This window comes from Bidens hawaiensis, unplaced genomic scaffold (genome assembly GCF_021521415.1).
Source record: "Bidens hawaiensis isolate Kalapana, Puna unplaced genomic scaffold, B.hawaiensis_p1.1 tig00036051_1, whole genome shotgun sequence".
Taxonomy (NCBI): domain Eukaryota; kingdom Viridiplantae; phylum Streptophyta; class Magnoliopsida; order Asterales; family Asteraceae; genus Bidens; species Bidens hawaiensis.
This window is the reverse complement of record NW_027505395.1, coordinates 9,021-28,551: the sequence shown is the minus strand read 5'-3', so window position 1 is coordinate 28,551 and position 19,531 is coordinate 9,021. Positions and strand designations below refer to the sequence as shown.

The 19,531-nt window shown below is 41.4% G+C and overlaps 3 protein-coding genes across 4 annotated transcripts; all 3 read left to right on the top strand.

Annotated features, from left to right (window-relative positions):
* Nucleotides 1–873: 873 nt before the first annotated feature.
* LOC143612922 (DNA-directed RNA polymerase IV subunit 1-like) lies at nucleotides 874–4,073 on the top strand. Its single transcript, XM_077086780.1, has 8 exons — nucleotides 874–989; nucleotides 1,064–1,184; nucleotides 1,278–1,399; nucleotides 2,017–2,067; nucleotides 2,140–2,352; nucleotides 2,438–2,575; nucleotides 2,652–2,747; nucleotides 3,232–4,073. Exons 1-5 carry the CDS (start codon nucleotides 903–905, stop codon nucleotides 2,350–2,352), a joined length of 594 nt encoding a protein of 197 aa, XP_076942895.1. The 5' UTR covers nucleotides 874–902; the 3' UTR covers nucleotides 2,438–2,575; nucleotides 2,652–2,747; nucleotides 3,232–4,073.
* Nucleotides 3,226–7,619, top strand: LOC143612921 (DNA-directed RNA polymerase IV subunit 1-like). The gene is made up of 7 exons (XM_077086779.1): nucleotides 3,226–5,052; nucleotides 5,146–5,315; nucleotides 5,400–5,466; nucleotides 6,159–6,283; nucleotides 6,374–6,513; nucleotides 7,071–7,330; nucleotides 7,422–7,619. Exons 1-7 carry the CDS (start codon nucleotides 3,226–3,228, stop codon nucleotides 7,617–7,619), a joined length of 2,787 nt encoding a protein of 928 aa, XP_076942894.1.
* Nucleotides 7,620–18,047: 10,428 nt separating this feature from the next.
* LOC143612923 (protein DCL, chloroplastic-like) lies at nucleotides 18,048–19,291 on the top strand. 2 transcript variants are annotated; one of them, XM_077086782.1, is made up of 4 exons: nucleotides 18,048–18,177; nucleotides 18,264–18,375; nucleotides 18,923–19,096; nucleotides 19,246–19,291. In XM_077086782.1, exons 1-3 carry the CDS (start codon nucleotides 18,089–18,091, stop codon nucleotides 19,088–19,090), a joined length of 369 nt encoding a protein of 122 aa, XP_076942897.1. In that variant the 5' UTR covers nucleotides 18,048–18,088; the 3' UTR covers nucleotides 19,091–19,096; nucleotides 19,246–19,291. The 2 variants fall into 2 exon arrangements, with proteins under 2 accessions (XP_076942897.1, XP_076942896.1); XM_077086781.1 differs by lacking the exon at nucleotides 19,246–19,291 and having other exon boundaries at nucleotides 18,923–19,153.
* Nucleotides 19,292–19,531: the final 240 nt, after the last annotated feature.

The window sequence follows — 19,531 nt, the reverse complement described above, 5'->3', positions numbered from 1 at the left end:
TGCAACTAGAAGTTGACAAATAAACCAGTTAATTGAACCATCCTGAAAATGAAATCGAAACCGGACCGGTATAATCGGTTTGAAACCATATGTTAGAAACCGTTTTGTAATTTTCTCCACCAAACCAAAACAGGTCAAAACCTGAACAGAAATCAATCGTAATATAACCAAAACCGATCATAAACCGATTTTAACTTTTATTGACCAAACCAAACCGACTTCAACTCAACCGGTTTTAAGTTTAAACCAACTTATGCACCAACCGTAAAATCTTACTAATCAATTTTCTTGCATTTTTGGTTACGAGATTGTATTTTTTTTGTTTTAATAATAGCTGTTAATTTAATTTAACATATACATTATTGTTGCATACATACACTTACAAGTTACAACTGAACTGACGACACACATGGGCACAACACAAGTGTTGAAGAAACATTGACACATATAATAATATTAAAACCCCCTTCGTTTCTTGTGCTCAAAAACCCAGAAAACAAAACACATAACTCATATCCTTCAAAGTGTACTTTTAACACTCGATCAAAAAAAAGGTGAATCTTTTTACTTCTTTGGGTCATGATTCCAAACATGGTTTTTTTTTTTTTTTTTTTTTAATGTTAGCTGATTATGCTCAATGTTTATATTATGTTAACATAGACTTTAAGTGTTCTTATGAAGTGTTTTTGTATTATTATTATTATTATTATTATTATTATCAAGTAAGAATTTGACTTTGTGTTATCTAGGGTTGAAAATTATGTACCCATTATGTGTATTTGTAACATTAGTGTTGTCTTTAAGTTTTGTGCATTAGGGTTTGAAATGCCAACTCTAGAAGTCTCAATTTTGACTTTTTAACCATTTTAATAGGAAAGTCAACAAAAGTCAAACAAAGTTTGATGGACAATGAAGTGTGTGTCGAACAACCAGTGCCGTCGGCCGTCATTACAAGTATAAGATTTAAAGTTCTATCTGAGGAAGACGCAGTAAGCCGATAATCACACTTTTCTTATTATTATTTTATAACACATGATTTAGATTTTATATAATTTTGTGATAGGAGAAGGTATCTGTAAAGGAAATATTAGTAGCTAATGAAGTAACGGACCCCGCGCTAGGATTCCCGAATCTTGCATCGCAATGCAGTACATGTGGTGCTAAAGATTACAGAACTTGTGAAGGTATTTATGAAAATAGTTGTATTTTTTTTATTCTTTTTACCATGATTTGAGTATTAATTTATTATATATTTATATGATCTTTTTGTTTTGTAGGTCACATAGGTTTGATCAAATTTCCATTCACAATACTCCATCCATACTACTTACCTGAAGTTGTACAAATTCTGAATAAAATATGTCCCGGATGTAAAAAGTTAAAAAAAGATAAGAACAAGGTCAGGTATTATGTTGCGTATACGTTCGAAGGTCAGAACTAGAGGTGGCAAATGTGACCCATGGGTTGTAATAAAATGTATACAATGGGTCAAACTAAACAAAGGAAATGATTGAAACGGGTTGACATTTCTCGAGGTTTTTTTTTATTATTATTTTTTTAATGGAATGAGAAAAACGGAGGAAACTTTTTAGTACTATTATTTTTTAGTTTTTAATTTATATTTCAAGTTATGATTTTCTAATTATTTTCTTTGAATTTTTTAGTGAAGGGTTTTTGAAATCTCAACCCATTTTGACCCATTTCAAAAACCCCTCGTTAAAAAATTCAAAAAAAATAAATAAAAAATCATATCTCGAAATATAAATCAAAAACTAAAAACGTAAAGTACTGAAAAGTTACCTCCGTTTTTCTCGTTTCATAAATAAAAAAAACTCGAGAAATGTCAACCCGTTTCATTCATTTTCTTTTTTTAGTTTGACCCATTATATACATTTTATTACAACTCATTCAACCCAATGGGTCACATTTGCCACCCCTAGTCAGAACTAAAAGTAATTTAAGTTTAAATTTTTTTAAAAAGTTCACACCTTTTTGTTTTCTTTTGTTGTTTTTCAGAAAAACGAAATGTTGTTCATGCAAGGCCATAAAGTTTGCAAATATTGTGACGTAAGTATCGTTTTTAATATGTGACTAATTAGTGAAAGGATGCTTAAGTTTTCTTTTGTACTCGTTTACCAGAAAAACTATAGGGATATATATCCGCCAATGAAGTTTAAAGTTTCGACAAACGATGTCTTTGGAAAGACGGTAATCATTGCAGAAGTAAACGGTTCGAAAAAGTTTGTTTCGGATCGAATCTTACCTTACGATTATTGGGATTTTGCTCCTATCGATCCTCAACTAGAGGAACTGTTTTCGGCATTTGATCGAAAAGTTTTTACACACGCATAGGTTAGTTTAAAGAAAAGGTTTTTAATCTTTATTCGGTTTTCGGATATTATTCCCTCATTCTGTTTTGCGTATTAATGACTGTTAGGTGTATGAAATTTTGAAAGATGTTAATCCTGGCTTTCTTAAAGAATATTTAGGGAAAAAAAACAAGATCTTTCTCCAAAGTTTCCCGTTGATCCCGAACTGTCATCGCGTAACTGAGTTTGGTCAAAGTTTGACTTTTGTACGTATTTTTTAATTTTAATCTTACCGTCAAATTTATTAGTTTGAAGAAATCAAGTGTCTTACTTTTATTTCAGGATGAACGATCAAGGACGTACAAGAAAATGGTTGGCTTTCGTGGTACAGCAAACGAGCTGAGTGCATGTGTACTTAATTGCATAAAACTTTCAAAGGTTATTGAAGAATTAATATTAGAATTAGATAATCACTTAATCGAATAAGCAGTTGTTAGATTACATCATATTTGTCAAAAAGATGTCATTCTTGACACATTTATATTTGAATGTGTCAATTTGTGTTCTGTTATATTCCTAACTATGGCTGCAGATGAACCGAGCCAAGCCACTTGTTTGTCTTACCGAGCTAAAATGTTGAGCCGTAAAAAGCTTGAGCCAGCTCGTCGATCAACTTATTTTATTTTAGAAAATTATTTTTTTATTTTTTATTGATATGCAAAAAAGTAAAATAGTATTGTTAAGTAACATACACATAATGCATAACTAATAAAGTACAAATTTTGTTATTTATATATACTAAACTTTAGGTTATACTTTATATATTTTTTTTATTTTGAACTTGAACACGTTTTGACCCGTTATCCAATCTGTTCATTTTGCCACATCAAGTTTAAGTTTTGACTTTTGAACAACAATGCAGATACGAGCCGAAAAGGCTACAGTTCATGATCCCGACAGTGACGATAATCCTTTCAAGATGCACGGACTGAAGTACATGAAAGAAGTCAGTCTCGGAAAAAGAACCGATTTTTGTTTCAGAATGGTGTGTGTCGGTGACCCGTACATAAAGCTAGACGAAATCGGTGTCCCACACGAAATAGCGCAACGTATGCGAGTTTCCGAGCAACTTAATTCTTTAAACTGGGAAAAAATAAACGCTTCTTGTGGTTTAAAAATCTTCCAACGGGGTGAGTTTTTCATCAAACGACGAGGCGATTTAGTTCCCGTTAGATACGGTAATCATTTACGTATTGGCGATATGGTTTACCGACCTCTTAACGATGGCGATATCGTTTTGGTTAACAGACCACCATCAATTCACTCACACTCACTAATTGCTCTTCGGGTCAAAGTCCTTCCGGTCAACCACGTTCTTTCGGTCAATCCCGTTATTTGTTCACCTTTACGTGGCGATTTCGATGGTGACAGTCTTCATGGTTACCTTCCTCAGTCTTTGGAATGTAGAGTCGAGCTTCGGGAGCTTGTTATGTTACGAAATCAGTTGGTTGATAAACAAAGTGGCAAAAATTGGTTATCGTTAAGTCACGATAGTTTGACCGCTGCATATTTGATGTTGGCGGACGATGTTTTCTTCACTCGGTCCCGATTTCAACAGCTGCAAATGTTTTGTCCATGTCAGCAGCTGGAACTGCCAGCTGTCATGAAAAAGTTCGAGTCTTGGTTATGGACCGGGAAGCAGTTGTTTAGTCTTGTTTTGGATAAAGATTTAGACTTTATCGCGAGCGGGACTTTGATTAATAATGGTGATGATAATATATACAATTATATGATTAAAAAGTTTAAAGGCGATAAGTTTCTTGAATTTCTTCATTCGGCTCAAGAATTGCTAATCGAGTGGCTGTCAATTCGGGGTTTTACCGTCTCGTTATTGGATTTATACTTAACTTCTGATTCAAAAAATAATCTTGACGATGAAGTTGTTTACGGGTTATATGAAGCCGAAAGGAAAGCTCACGGGCAGCTGTTAATGGTGGACGGTCAACAAGATTTTCTGACCGGAAAGTTGACCGAAAACGAGGGTTTAGAATCTGATAAAATGTGTTACAAACAACAAACATCGGCTGCGTTAAGTCGAGCATCGACTTCTGCGTTTAAAGAAGCGTTTCGTGATATTCAACATCTTATTTACAATTACGCCACTAAAGAAAACTCGTTTGTTTCGATGTTGAAAGCCGGGAGTAAAGGAAACATGTTAAAGTTTACGCAACTTAGTATGTGTGTCGGTTATCAACATTCGTTAGTCGCGCTTTCGTTTCACTTCCCTCGTGAACTGTCATGTGTTTCTTGGAATAATCACAAAAGGGTAGATTTGTCTCTTTACTTGAGTGTGGATAGATATGTTCCGTATGGTGTAATAAAAAGCTCGTTTCTAACGGGTCTTAATCCGTTCGAGTTGTTGGTTCACTCGGTGACGAATCGGGATGCTTCTTTTGGTGGTCACGCGGATATCCCGGGAACGCTATTTAGAAAGCTCATGTTTTTTATGCGGGATTTGTATATCGGGTATGACGGGACAGTTAGAAACTGTTATGGGAATCAACTGGTTCAGGTTACCTATAATTTTGAAAACGGGTCGGGTCAACTAAAGTCAAATTTGGTCAAAGAGGAATGTGGGACCCCTGTTGGTTCTTTGGCTGCATGTGCCATTTCTGAAGCTGCATATGGTGCTTTGGATCAGCCAATTAGTGCGCTCGAAAACTCGCCTCTATTAAACATGAAGGTAATATTTGAAATGTTGACTTGTTGCTTAATATTGCTTAATCTTTAGAATATCATTTAATGAATGTAACGGAATTGTCGTTTAATTACGCAGGAAGTGCTTGAATGTGGCGTTAAAAGACGAAGTGGTAACAAAACCGCATCATTGTTTTTGTCATCAAAACTTAAAAGATGGAATAATGGATATGAATATGGAGCATTAGATGTCAAGAATCATTTGGAGAGGTTATTATTTCAAGATGTTGTTTCACTCATTACTATATTGTAAGTTTCTTTAACCTTGTCAAATTCTTATTCTTTTCGAAAAAAGTATTGACTTATTTTAATATATATCTTTGTGTTCACTAGCTATTCTCCACAAGCGGATAACCGTGCTCGTATTAGCCCATGGATTTGCTATTTTGGTATAAACAAGGTAATGCAAAATATATAAATAAATAAATAAATATATATATATATATATATAGGGTGAGGATCCTAAGAGAACTCTTTGGAAACTGAGAACTTTGAGAACCATTTTGAGCCACAAAAAAACCCTTTGAAAAATTTTTTTAAAAAAATTATAAAACAAAAAAAACGAAAATTTTTAAAAAGTATTAAAACCAAAAATTTTTATTTTTCATCCTGGTTTCATAAAAAAAATAAATTTAAAAAAAACCCCTTAATTATACACATATGTATATTTTTATTTAATCTCAATTTACATAATGTACACATATGTACATTATCATTTATCTTAATTGTACATATGTGTATAAAGAATAAATTGTATTAAATTAAAAATACGTATTATACATATATGATTAACTTTGCTAAACCGATATATTTTTTTATTTTTTTATGAAACCGGGATGAAAAATAAAATTTTTTGGTTTTTTTACTTTTTTTTGTTTTATAATATTTTTTATTTTTCTTAAAAAGAATTTTTTTTGTGGTCCAAAATGGTTCTCAAAGTTCTCAATTTCAAAATGGTTCTCACATGATCCTAATCATATATATATATATATTATCTCCAATTCTCCATCAAGGGTATTTTAGGCATTTTGTCTCGAGAATTGTTCGACTCTTTTTTATTATTATTTTTATTTTTTTAAATTTTTGTGGCAGGAAGCTGTTAGTAGGAAACAACTAAACGTGAAGTCAATTATGAACACGTTGAAGTTGAAATGTACCGAGTCAACCAATTTCAAGAAATTAAAACTCAGCTTACCAAAATTACTGATACTATCCAAGTAATGATTTTTTTGCTTCTTGATCATTGAATATTAGTGTTTCTACTTTCTTTATAAGAAAAAGTCACATTTTTTGTGATTAATTTTCAGAAATTACCCTGAAGATGATGCAACGAATGAGAACAATGATAATATTTTTATCACTGCTCAAATAGTTGATGGATCAAACAACTCACTCGATATACTCTACGACGTTGTGGTACCATTCCTTATGGAAACTGTCATTAAAGGTTAATATTATAAACTATAATCTCAGTTCTTTAAAAATCAAATTTTAAAGATGTAAACTTTGTGATGCTAAAAGCTTATAGTATTTTCTTGACATATTTTCTTCTTTTTTTTAAAATATGACAAAATTAGTAAAAGTTGAAAAAAAAATTAATTGTGAAAAAATGCAAAAAACAAAAAAAAAATTGAAAAATTGCATAAAAGACTTTTTATATGTATTGCGATTTTTCAGTTTTTTTGCAATTTTTCTCAATTTAAAAATTATTTTTCTCAATTTAAAAATATATTTTGCAATTTCAAACTATTTAAAAATAAAAAAAACCTACATAACCTGCTATCCAGGTAAAATATCTAAGATTAGAACAAAAAAGGACACTTTACTAACCTAATTGGAACAAAAGATTTTATAAGTGACCTGATTGGAACAATTTCAAAACTTGGTTACTATTTTATAAAATAGGTATAATTTCAGTTCTTTTATTCTTTACAATAAAGATGTAAACTTTGTGATGCTAAAAGCTTAAAGTACCATTTCTTCTATTTTTGTGATGTTTATTAGGATCTGCAAATGTAAAGAAAGTGGAGATTGCGTGGCAAGACGGTCCAAAAACATCGAAATCTTTTAAAGATTCTTCGGGTGAACTTTACTTGCGTGTTTTCATGTCGGAAAGCTGTGACAGAAGAAAGTTTTGGAGGTTAATTATGGAAGATTGCATTCAGATAATGGATATGATTGATTGGGAAAGAAGCCATCCGGATGATATTCAAGATGTGATTTTGGCAAACGGAATTGATGCAGCAAGAAACCATTTTCTTCGTGTATGTTTTACAATAAACATTTGTAAAAAAAATAATAAAAAAATATGTTTTTAAGTTTTTACATTTTGTTTAACTGTTTGGTTTAACGTAGACATTGAAATCGGCTATAGAAGATACCGGGAAAACCATACTTCCACAACATTTGGCTCTTGCTGCTGATTGTTTATCGGTTTCTGGAGAATTTGTTCCTATAAATGCTAAAGGGCTATCCTTACAGAGAAATCAAGCGTCGGTTTCTGCGCCATTCACTCAAGCTTGCTTTTCTGTGAGTCTGTGTGTGTGTGTTTAGTACGGGTCGGAACGGGCCGGTTTGACCTACAAACACCTTTTTGTAAACGAGTCTATCCAAGCCCGTGTTTTTCTATGCTCGAGTTAGGCTTATGAGTGGTTTTTCAAGCTCGAATTTGGCTTGGGTTCGGCCTGTTTATTATCTATTATTTAATTTATTTATATAAATTTATAATTATTTGTGTAATTTTAATTGTAACTTTTATGTATAACATAATGTATACTATTTAGTTATTTTTATCTTTATCATAATTTATATGTAATAATAATTTTTATATAAATACATATATAGTTAATATATTAAATTATATATATATATATAATATAATATAATAGGCTCGCAAGCATATTTTTTGCTTGATAAGTGAATCTCGGTCTCTCGGGCTCTAGCTGGTTCATTAAATGAGCCTATTTTAGTATTTTTAGGCCCTAACCTGTTTACGCTCAGCTTGAATCGATTCGAGCTTTTAGCGAGCCGATCTCGAAAACTTAATAAAGCCCCTTCTAAAGTTTAGGGACTTAATTATGAAAAAAGGAGTTTTATGTTAATAATAATAATAATAATAATAATATATATATACCACCTTTAGTTGTCTTGCATGTTAATATGGAGTATAATCTATTAACGGTTGCAGAATCCATCCGACTGCTTTGTGAAAGCTGCAAAAAGCGGGGCTGAAGAGGTAGGTCCCAGCAGAGGTGGTTAGGACCCGCAAGACTTCCTTAAAAGGAGACGTCTGCGCAGTTGAACACGCAAGACTCCTTAAACGGACGTCTGCGCAGTTGAACCCGCAGACTTCACCATAGGGACGTCTGCGCCGCGACCTACCAAACCCGCAGGACCCACCACGCTCAGAGTTGTGACGACCTCACATGCGGTACGCAAGCTGGTCCCGCAGGAAATGCCTCCCTATGGTTTCCAAGTATCCGCCTGTTCCCGCAGGTGAGGATACCCGCCATTAGGGACTGGCCACCCGCGCAGCATGGCTACACGCATAAGGCTCAGACTCGTAATAATTCAGTAGTCACCTGAAGAAGGAATGAGCAAAGCCGGGAACATTCCCGCATAAAGGCGGGAGGGGGAAAACTCCCGCCTAAATGAGCCAGTCCGTATAATAATGGAGGATCTTTTGTGTGATACCTGACGAGGTATGGACAAAAGATCTGACCAACGATACGACAGCTCACTGACAGCAGCATGGCAGACAACACGCCACAGCACTGTGACCAATAGCCGTCGCCTGCTCACCAACTCCTGCCATACCACGTGCCTAGCCTGTAGTTGGTGGAAAAGGAAAAGTGAACAGCACGCCTGGTCACTGTCAGCCGCTGCCTATCCACCAATTACCAGCAGAGCACGTGCGTAGGCCACAGTTGGCAGAGTAGTAGGCCGGCTAAACCTCCTTGGAAACCCACCTTCGGCTATAAAAGACATCAAATGGTATTATCATTTCATCATCTAATATCTTGTATAATTTACCTGATAACTGCTCTAGTATTAATAATATACTTTTATATTCAAAGAGTAATATAGACTGATTCTCACGCCGGAGGGTGGTCACAAGGAGGAACCCCCCCCCCTTTCTTAGTGACGAGCTCACGGTGTCTGTTTTGCAGGTTATCGGAAGAACCATCTTGCCGGAATTAACCCCTCGTGGGAAACGTCTATCTAACCCTCAGGTTACTCGTAATCTGTCGGGGTTCGACTGGTGTTTCTTCATTGGCGCCATCCGTGCATAAAGCTAGAACTTTATTTTTCTCCAGTTTTTTCAAAATTTCTGGAAAGATGGTTAAGGATACTCCGGTCCCAAAACCGAGTAACCAAGAGACTCCGGTAATTATGACCCCAGCTATAAGGGGGAATACCGAGTACACAAACTTTACGAACACTACCCCAGCTACCAAAGCCGGGGCAAATGAAGTAAATAATCAGACACTGGGATTCACCGATACCCAGTTAGAAAATCAACAGACGAGGCTCCCCTGCCAAACACTCGATGAGGTTAAAGCGTGGGCCGAAGCACGTCAAAAAGAGTTCCAAGCTGAGTTGGATGAACGTTTACGTTCACTCCAACAAGTGGAAGAATTCGAGTACGACGATGATTCGAAGGAATCCGAGGAAGACGCGAACCCTCGTCATAGGGCGAAAGGGAAGCGTAAAGAAACGGATTCCCAACCGAGAAGGCGTTTTGGAGAAGCATTCAGTCCAATAAACGTGGGCAACAGCCCACGGGACTTCTCCAAAACATTCACGCCAACTGCGGCAAGGGTGGGAACGTCCAAATTCGCAAGGGACATTGCGGAAGCAATCGCCCCAAGAAGTGCCAAACAAATGTCCAACATAGGCACGTACGATGGTATTTCTGACCCTGACGATCACTTGAACAGATTCATCGCGGGGGCGACCGTCAGTAACTGGACGGAACCCACGTGGTGTTATATGTTCCAAATGACGCTGGTCGGGGCAGCTAGAGCGTGGTTCGACCGTCTGCCGGTCCACCACATCTACGATTGGGCAGACTTCCAACAGAAGTTCAGCCAACACTTTAGTCAGCAAAGAAAGTACACTGAGGAGCAGTGGACAATCCTCAAGTGCATCCGAGAGGAGGAAGAATCTTTGCCTGACTTCATCACTCGCTTCAACTCAAAGAAGCTAAGCCTGGGCAACGTTAGCGAAGATCTCGTTCGCGCCGCTTTCATCCAGGGCGCAAACGACCCGGAACTCATCCGCACCCTGACGGGCAAGGATGGCATGTCATCCACATGGGATGCCATCATGACCGCAGCTAAACGCTTTGCGGAAACCGAGAGGCAACTGGGTAGAGATCTTCCACAGAGCACGAACCTCTACACCTAGAAGACGAGGGAAAACAACGTCCTTACCGCCCGATTAAACAAAAAGCGGAAGCTGGGCATTTGGCAGTCAAGGGTAAACTTTGACACCCCGTCCGGTTTCCAACATCGGTTGGGCGGAAGAGATAACGTGAAACCGGAGAAGAACTCCAGGTGGACGCCACTCACAAAGAGTGTGACCGAGATATTCGCCACGGAGGTGCTCCCGTGGCCAAAGGCTCCGTTTATCCGGCATCGCCACAACGCTGATCGGAGAAAGTATTGTGATTTTCACAAAACCAAAGGCCACAACACTGAAGAATGCTTAGACGTAAAGGACTTGGTCGAAGCATTTGTCAAGGATGGGACACTCGCGCACCTTGTGGCGAAGTGAGCGTCGAGCTGGCTGATGCGTGAACCCCAGCTGGGGAAACGCACGAATAAAAATCGCAGCTTCAACGGAGACTACATACTGCGTAAACAACGAGATCCCGAACAAGATACATGTCGGCTCGATGGTGCTCCCATCCAAGCCATGCCTAATGGGAGCTCAATTACACAGTTTATATGTAGATCAATTCCAAATTTGTAAAGAAAAGGCCTAGAGCCACTTCTAATGGAAACGATTCTCCTTCAAATTGAAGCTGATGATTTTACATTTATATTTTATGAACTTTGCAAATGGAGATGCCGGTATCCGCCGCATCAAGTGAAGAATCGTTGCGCAGGGAAGGCGGCAAAACCCGCACAAACCCAAAAGCATCAAACCTTCACGCAGGTCAGTTAAAGGGGAAAGGTTCAGCCATCCCACTATGTGAAAGTGCCGGTATATCCGCATGAATCCTGGTAGAGGAAGCTGAACACTAACCTATTAACAACCACGCGTTGAACGGTCGATTCGAACACTAATGCCGGTAGTCATCGCATCAAGAAGAGTCATTGCGTGGGGAAGGCGGCAAAACCCGCATAAACCCAAAAAACGACAGAACCTTCACGCAGGTCAGTTAAAGGGGAAAGGTTCAGCCATCCCACTATGTGAAAGTGCCGATATATCCGCATGAATCCTGGTAGCGGAAGCTGAACACTAACCTATTAACAACCGCGCGTTGAACGGTCGATTCGAACACTAATGCCGGTATCCACCGCATCAAGTGAAGAATTGTTGCGTGGGGAAGGCGGCAAAACCCGCATGAACCCAGAAAATGACAAGACCTTCATGCAGGACAGTTAAAGGGGAAGAGTTCAGCCATCCCACTATGTGAAAGTGCCGGTATACCCGCATGAATCCTGGTAGCGGAAGCTGAACACTAACTCATTAACAACCGCGCGTCGAACGGTTAAAAGTCATTCTGAAAGGATAAGGAAAAACCTACGCGCAGGTCAGACATAGGTAAAGTTTAGCCATCCTACCAAGTGCAAGTGCCGGTCCTATCCGCACACTCACAAAGGGGGAAGCAAAACTTCAACCTACTGTCAACCACATTCAAGGTTAACTTATTCTAAACACTTGGGAAATCGCTAATTTAAACTAAGTATGCAAGTCATATAGGGTTTATAAAGCAATGAACCCAAAGGAAATAACAGTCTTATCCACAAAAAGATTTGTATTTCACAAAAGATGTATTACAAGAATGGCCGGGTAACTACCCGCCTACAAAACAAAATCTAGTCTATCCTAGCAGCGGGAAGGGATCTTCAGAATCAAGCTTCAGGACCACTTCCACTTGGACCCGCCCCATCAGTAGAGCGTGGCGGTTTAAGGAAAGCCTTGAGGATAGCAAGTCCATCATCAGCAGCAGCGACTTCCTTCACCTTCTCCACCACCGGATGCGGGAAGGCGGCATATTGGTTCACCGCTTGGTCATATGCAGCTTCGGTGTCCACATCGAACAAAGGGAAGTTGGAAGGCGGGACGCCTTTCTCAACGAACCCTAGACCAAGCAGGAAGCCGGCCTTTTCCCCATCCTCATGAGAAGCGTTGAGGGCTGCGCTCATGGCATCATCGTAAGTAGTCTCTGAGAAGACCCGATGCACAACCTACAAAGAAAATACAAGTGTCAAACACCTTTTCTATGTACAAAGGAAAGCGTGAAGACGTAAAGCTAAACATACCTGAGACAACGCTTCTCGAAGAAGCCATTCCTTGGCAACCAGAGCTTCTTGAAGGGCGGCTTGAGCTTGGGTGCAGGCGCGTTCGGCTTCGCTTTTGTTAAGGTTGGCAAGTAGCACTTCCTTTGCGGCAGCCTCTTCGACGCCCTTAAGCTTCCGCTCGGTATGGTCAAGCACGCCCCTCTGGTCCAAGATCTCCTGGAGCTTCTTGGCATCTTCCATCGCCAAGGCATCATGAGCACTTTTGGAGAGCCTCTAATTTGGCCTTGAGCTCCTCATTCTCCACGCGTAAAGGCTCAGCAACGGCTTCAGCCTTGGTGGCCCTCTCGGTTGCGTTCCTCGCAGTCTCCTTAGCCAGCCGAAGCTGTTCGTTAACAGCTTGGGCAGCCTTGGAGCGGGCCTCGAGTCGCGCTTGAACCTCAACCTCGAGGGCCTTGAAGGCCTTCTCCTTCTCTGCAGCAGCTGCGGACAGCTGTTGGTTCTCCTCCCGAAGAGCCCGCGCTTGAGATACTTCCTTGGCGCGAGCTGCTTTCAACTTGTCGTTTTCACGACAAAGCAGCTCGACGCGCGGCTGCATCCGGGCCTGGAGAACCCGAAGCTCATTGGTTAGCCTACCCTCCTGGTAGCTAGCCATGGCTTCCCCCAACGCACCATGGGGAGCAGCGTGGCGAGCCCATTCCACGCACTCCACAGGGGTACGAAGGGTTGTTCCTCGGCGGATGTTCCATCGCGGAACATACACTTCATTGGAATCCGACACTGCAAAAGAAACAAAGCAGTTAGGAAAAAGATGAAGAGATATATAAGAAAGGCCAAAAGAACCATACGCACCTGTAGGGTCGATCACAGGTCGATAGCCACCAAACCCATCGCCTGAACCTAAGGGAAATCCATACAAAAGGTCGGGCAGATGGGAAGGTGACAAAGATTGGCGAGAAGCCCCGCGCGTACCTGATGGGCCGGCCGTCGTTGCCGGTGGCGGGGGCATAGTAGCGGCCGCCATGGTCGCCGCCGCAGAATCCGCAGCAATCGTAACCGCCGGCTCGGTGAAAGATGCTGTAAAAATCGCACTTACCACCGGCGGTGACGTCATCTCAGCTGGAACAGTCGGCTCAAGGGAGTGAGCAACTGATCCAGCGGAAGCAGGCGCCTGGGTCGTCGCCTCAGGTAGGCTGACCGAGCCTACCGTCATCGGCGGAGGGGTACTCCTCTGCGCTCCACCCTGGAATGCGTCAACATCCACGCCTACACAAGAAGATAAGTGTTTCAATAAATTTATAAAGTGATAAATCTACAAATATAAGGATGTTTGTACTTACGGGTTCTCTTGAGCCTGAACGTACGGACGGGCGGAGACGAGCCCGATGGAGCCGGTCTCTTGATGCCGGTCACCGTCGTCGTCGTTGGTTCTCCGGAGGTAACAGTCGTAGCCTCCGGAGCAGTGGTCTTCTCACCACCGGGGTTCCCCGCCACCTCTTCACTATCTGACTCGGTGTCAGATAGAAGCACCGGATCAGCTGTGGAGGCCACCTTCTCCTTCCCTTTCCCGCCGGCAGCCCTCTTCTTCCGCACCAACGGAGGACCATCTGCGGATTCCTCAGAAGAAGACAGGATGTCAGGAATTCCAGCAGCGGGTACAGCATTGAGGGGTTGAGGATAGAGTATCGCCTTACATGGCCGCCGGTGGCTTAGGATCTCGTGGCCCGGCGGATAGACCTCCACAAACCGATCCGCCGTTTGTTCCAGGATGGGCAACTCGTTCTCGTCTAGAGCACGAGTACCCACCCGCACGGGACCGTCAGCTTCCCGCGGGTACAGGAGCGACTCCAAATCGTTCCCCTCTGAAAGAAAAGAAACAGTTAGAAGACAAACTCATATCAGCAAGAAAGACAAGACATACCATAAGGAATAGAGTTCAAACCGTATTCGAGAAGGATGGGAAACCGAGACGCCTCCTTCCATACCCGGCTCATCCCCAGCATCACCATCCCGGACTCCGCAAACCGGTAAACCGGAGATTGGACCCGAGATATCTTCGCGAACCATTCCGCCTCCTGGTAGTTGGAAGCGTGAAGGCTCGGAAGCGCTTGCCCCTTCTTAAACTTCATGGCAATGGGGATGGCGCGGGCAGAAATGTAGAAGAACTCCTGCTTCCACGATCGGAGACTGCGCTCGGTCGCGCAAATCTTCAAACCCTTGATCCGGGTTGTCAGGGTGTACCACCCCTTGATGCACCTCCAAGTATAGAAGGTCATCAGGCGGTCCACATAGGGCTTAATGCCCAGAATTCGGCACACCCACTCGAAGTGCCGAATCTTGGCAATCGCCATCGGATGCACCTCGGTCAGGTGCACACCGTGTCTCTCCAGGACACGGTACACAAACTTTGTCAATGGGAACCTAAGGTTCCCATAAACAAAGAATGCAGCATATACCCCGATCTTGCCGCTGGGGGCATCGTACACAGTCTGCTGGGGTTCAGGAAACTCAGGCTCAAGAGACTCAAGCATGAATTTCCTGAAGACGTACTGGTACAGATCGACAGGTAGAGCACACTGGCACTCGCCAGCAGTACTCCTATCGTCGGCTACAGCTTCAGCATCATGGGAAGACATATTGCAGAGGAAGAAGAAACGATTTCGGAGGAATGCTCAACTAAATAAGGGAGTATTCACCAGAAATCGCCTTAGAGATGAAGAGAAGAAGTGAAGGTGTGAATTACAAAGGACCCTCTTCCCCTTTATATAGTGATCGCAATTAATGCGGTGAATTTAATGCGGAGGAGAGAGAAATTGAAGGTGCAATGAAACCGTGACATGTGGCACCAGGCAAGCTGGCAACAGCTGTTGAAAGGACGAGTGCCATTAATTTTGCGGCCACGCGCCCGAAAAATCGCGCCCACGCGCCGTTAAAAGCGTCTGAAACGACCATATAATGTCACGTCACCATAACTTCCAGCACGTCCTGACACAGTCAGAAGAAACCGTCGCACGACGACTGTTCTTATCCTTTCACCAACTTTTCAAATTTCAAAAATTCAAAAAGATTCGAAAAGTAAGCGGGAAAAACCCCTTACCCTGGCTATCCAGTTGACCGTAAGACGGCTGCGGGTACAGTGTTAAGGCAAAACCCTTCACATACCTAGCACCCGCGGGGAACAGAGGCCAAGAATACCCAACTATGAAGTCGGGTGCGGGTACAGTGTTAAGGCAAAACCCTTCACATACCTAGCACCCGCAGGGAACGGAAACCGGAAAAACCCAATTATGAAGCCGGGTGCGGGTACAGTGTTAAGGCAAAACCCTTCACATACCTAGCACCCGCAGGGAACGGAAACCGGAAAAACCCAATTATAAAGCCGGGTGCGGGTACAGTGTTAAGGCAAAACCCTTCACATACCTAGCACCCACAGGGAAGTGAAGCCGAGAAAATCTTGGCATTCCACCCAACTACAAAACGGGCACAGGTACAGTGTTAAGGCAAAACCCTCCACATACCTAACACCCGTAAAAAGTCATACCTCGGCACCCAATTGTAAGTCGGGCGCGGGTACAGTGTTAAGGCAAAACCCTTCACATACCTAGCGCCCGCAGGGGATTAAACGCCAGGAACACCTCGGCAACCATAAGTCAGGTGCGGGTACAGTGTTAAGGCAAAACCCTTCACGCACCTAGCCCTGCAGGGATTTAACGCCAGGGATACCTTGGGAGTAAAGTAACTAATAAGACGAAGTGCGGGTACAGCGTCAAGGCAAAACCCTTCGCATACCGAGCACTCCATGGGAATTGAAACCAAGAAGGATCTTCTGGGCCATGCTTGCAGAAACGGGATTAACATCCCCGCATAGCGGGAACGTCAAGAACTAGATTGTTTGAAACTTCAGGATGGAATTGGTGGTTATAACATGATTGATCACTATGTTCAAAACCACCAAGACCTCATGGAGAATCTACACAAAAGGTTCTAAACGCTCCTGACTTGCGGGGAGGTTACAGACCTATCCGCATCATCCCAGAGATCAAGCAGAACATTGGGAAATTCTGCGTGACATTGGGAAACCCGTGGGTAAGACTTCCCGCGGAAAACCCATAAAACTAAACCCTTTTCAAAAACCCCTTGCTTAAGTCCAAAAGTTCACCTCACTTTATTAAACATTCATGAGCAGAACATTGGACTGGGGGGACTTGAAGAGGTAGGTCCCAGCAGAGGTGGTTAGGACCCGCAAGACTTCCTTAAAAGGAGACGTCTGCGCAGTTGAACACGCAAGACTCCTTAAACGGACGTCTGCGCAGTTGAACCCGCAGACTTCACCATAGGGACGTCTGCGCCGCGACCTACCAAACCCGCAGGACCCACCACGCTCAGAGTTGTGACGACCTCACATGCGGTACGCAAGCTGGTCCCGCAGGAAATGCCTCCCTATGGTTTCCAAGTATCCGCCTGTTCCCGCAGGTGAGGATACCCGCCATTAGGGACTGGCCACCCGCGCAGCATGGCTACACGCATAAGGCTCAGACTCGTAATAATTCAGTAGTCACCTGAAGAAGGAATGAGCAAAGCCGGGAACATTCCCGCATAAAGGCGGGAGGGGGAAAACTCCCGCCTAAATGAGCCAGTCCGTATAATAATGGAGGATCTTTTGTGTGATACCTGACGAGGTATGGACAAAAGATCTGACCAACGATACGACAGCTCACTGACAGCAGCATGGCAGACAACACGCCACAGCACTGTGACCAATAGCCGCCGCCTGCTCACCAACTCCTGCCATACCACGTGCCTAGCCTGTAGTTGGTGGAAAAGGAAAAGTGAACAGCACGCCTGGTCACTGTCAGCCGCTGCCTATCCACCAATTACCAGCAGAGCACGTGCGTAGGCCACAGTTGGCAGAGTAGTAGGCCGGCTAAACCTCCTTGGAAACCCACCTTCGGCTATAAAAGACATCAAATGGTATTATCATTTCATCATCTAATATCTTGTATAATTTACCTGATAACTGCTCTAGTATTAATAATATACTTTTATATTCAAAGAGTAATATAGACTGATTCTCACGCCGGAGGGTGGTCACAAGGAGGAACCCTCCCCCCCTTTCTTAGTGACGAGCTCACGGTGTCTGTTTTGCAGGTTATCGGAAGAACCATCTTGCCGGAATTAACCCCTCGTGGGAAACGTCTATCTAACCCTCAGGTTACTCGTAATCTGTCGGGGTTCGACTGGTGTTTCTTCAGGGGCCCTCGACAAACTCGAGGGGACTATCGACGCATTATCATGGGGAAAAGTTCCCGCTCTCGGGACTGGTGGAAGATTCGACATTTTATATTCCGGAAAGGTAAACCTTATATCATGCGTTACAAAGTAACATTTATTTTGATAATTATGCATATATTTCATTCGATGATGTCATAGAAACACGAAGTTGACAAACCTGAAGACGTGTACGGTCTCTTGAACAAGAGTATCGATTCTCTCGTTGAGTGTAAAAGTCATGCTTTGTTTCGATACCCTGAATTTGATGTAAACAAGAGGATGGATATAATGAAAAGTGTGTTGAAGAAACATGTATCAGTTGAAGATATTAAAAGGTTATCTAAAGATTTGAAGCATATACTTTACAAGTAAGTTCTTACTTTGAAACATATTAGTGTTACTGTTATATAATATATACCGTGAGAATATTATTTTCGTTGTGATATAATAATAGGTATGATGTTAATCACAAGTTAACCCAAGATGACAAGCTTGTTGCATGGAATGCTTTATTTTTCCACCCGCGAAGAGACGAGAAGATTGGAGTCGGGATTCATGAAATAAAGGTAAAACGAAGAATTAGCTACGCAAATGGTCCTTGTGGCACTTTGACTCAGGCAGGGCCATCTCCGAGAATCTGTGAAAAAATTTTGGGCCAAAGGCAAAAAAAAAATTTGGGCCTTAAATTAGTTTAAGCATTAACAATACATATTTTTTTTTCTCAATAATATATATATATATATATATTATTAAAAAAAATTCGGGACTGTCATCAACCACCCAACCCTGCCTCATAGCCGTTAGACCCAGGTTACACTTTCGGGCTCTAAGTTTCAAAAGTTGCCGATTTGGGGTTTCAATTTTGTAACATGTTTGGGGTCTAAGACTAACTTTTGCTGAAGTTTGTTAAATTTAGGTAAAATGACCAAAATACCCTTGATTGTTTCATTTATGTAATTAACTTTATTAGGGAAGGACAAACTTGCAACTTTTGAAATTTAGACCCAAAGGTGTGATTTGAGCCAAACCATAGGGATCATTTGTGTAATAACTCTAAAGAACGATTAATTTTTTTATTTTTTTTAACATTTTCATGGTTATTATATGATATAGGTTGGGCATCACTCGAGTCATGAGAACGCACGATGCTTTGTTGTGCAACGAGTTGATGGAACGATTGAAGATTTCTCATATCACAAATGCATACATCATGCGTTGGAATTGATCGTGCCTCTTGAAGCAAGCGTATACGAGTCAAGATGGTTGAATGTAAAAGTGTAATTGTAGGTTTTGTCTTTTGTTTTTATAAAACTGGGAAAATGTTGTTCTTCCGCTTCTTTTTGCTGCTTTCACTAAAACTTGTTCGTCTTAGTGGAAGTAGCAACGAGAAGCTTGGAACAACCGATAATAATATGTTGTATTTTGTTTTTGTGTAGTTGAACACGAAGTTCACTAGCTATTATCATCTTTTTTCTAGTCAACGGTTACTGAAGTTGAGGGACTAAAAAGTATATATTATTAACCTATTGTGACAAAAGGCTAGTAATAGATAAATGAAAGACCGTTAAATATGTTGTATGTTCTTTTCAAACGTTTGATGATAGTGACCTGGCTAGTTTCTACACCCACAAATATATCTATTTTGAATGTGACATTCCCAGCTACCATCACTTGTGATTTACATAATGTTGATTGTGGATAGACATGTACAAAATGGGTTAT

Coding starts and splice junctions, on each gene's coding strand:
- LOC143612922 (XM_077086780.1), top strand. CDS start 903: ATGGACAATGAAGTGTGTGTCGAACAACCAGTGCCGTCGGCCGTCATT. Junction 1,185..1,277: donor AGATTACAGAACTTGTGAAG/GTATTTATGAAA, acceptor TTTGTTTTGTAG/GTCACATAGGTTTGATCAAA. Junction 2,068..2,139: donor AAGTTTGCAAATATTGTGAC/GTAAGTATCGTT, acceptor CTCGTTTACCAG/AAAAACTATAGGGATATATA.
- LOC143612921 (XM_077086779.1), top strand. CDS start 3,226: ATGCAGATACGAGCCGAAAAGGCTACAGTTCATGATCCCGACAGTGAC. Junction 5,316..5,399: donor GTTTCACTCATTACTATATT/GTAAGTTTCTTT, acceptor TGTGTTCACTAG/CTATTCTCCACAAGCGGATA. Junction 6,284..6,373: donor AAATTACTGATACTATCCAA/GTAATGATTTTT, acceptor ATTAATTTTCAG/AAATTACCCTGAAGATGATG.
- LOC143612923 (XM_077086782.1), top strand. CDS start 18,089: ATGGATATAATGAAAAGTGTGTTGAAGAAACATGTATCAGTTGAAGAT. Junction 18,178..18,263: donor TTGAAGCATATACTTTACAA/GTAAGTTCTTAC, acceptor ATATAATAATAG/GTATGATGTTAATCACAAGT. Junction 18,376..18,922: donor TCGGGATTCATGAAATAAAG/GTAAAACGAAGA, acceptor TATATGATATAG/GTTGGGCATCACTCGAGTCA.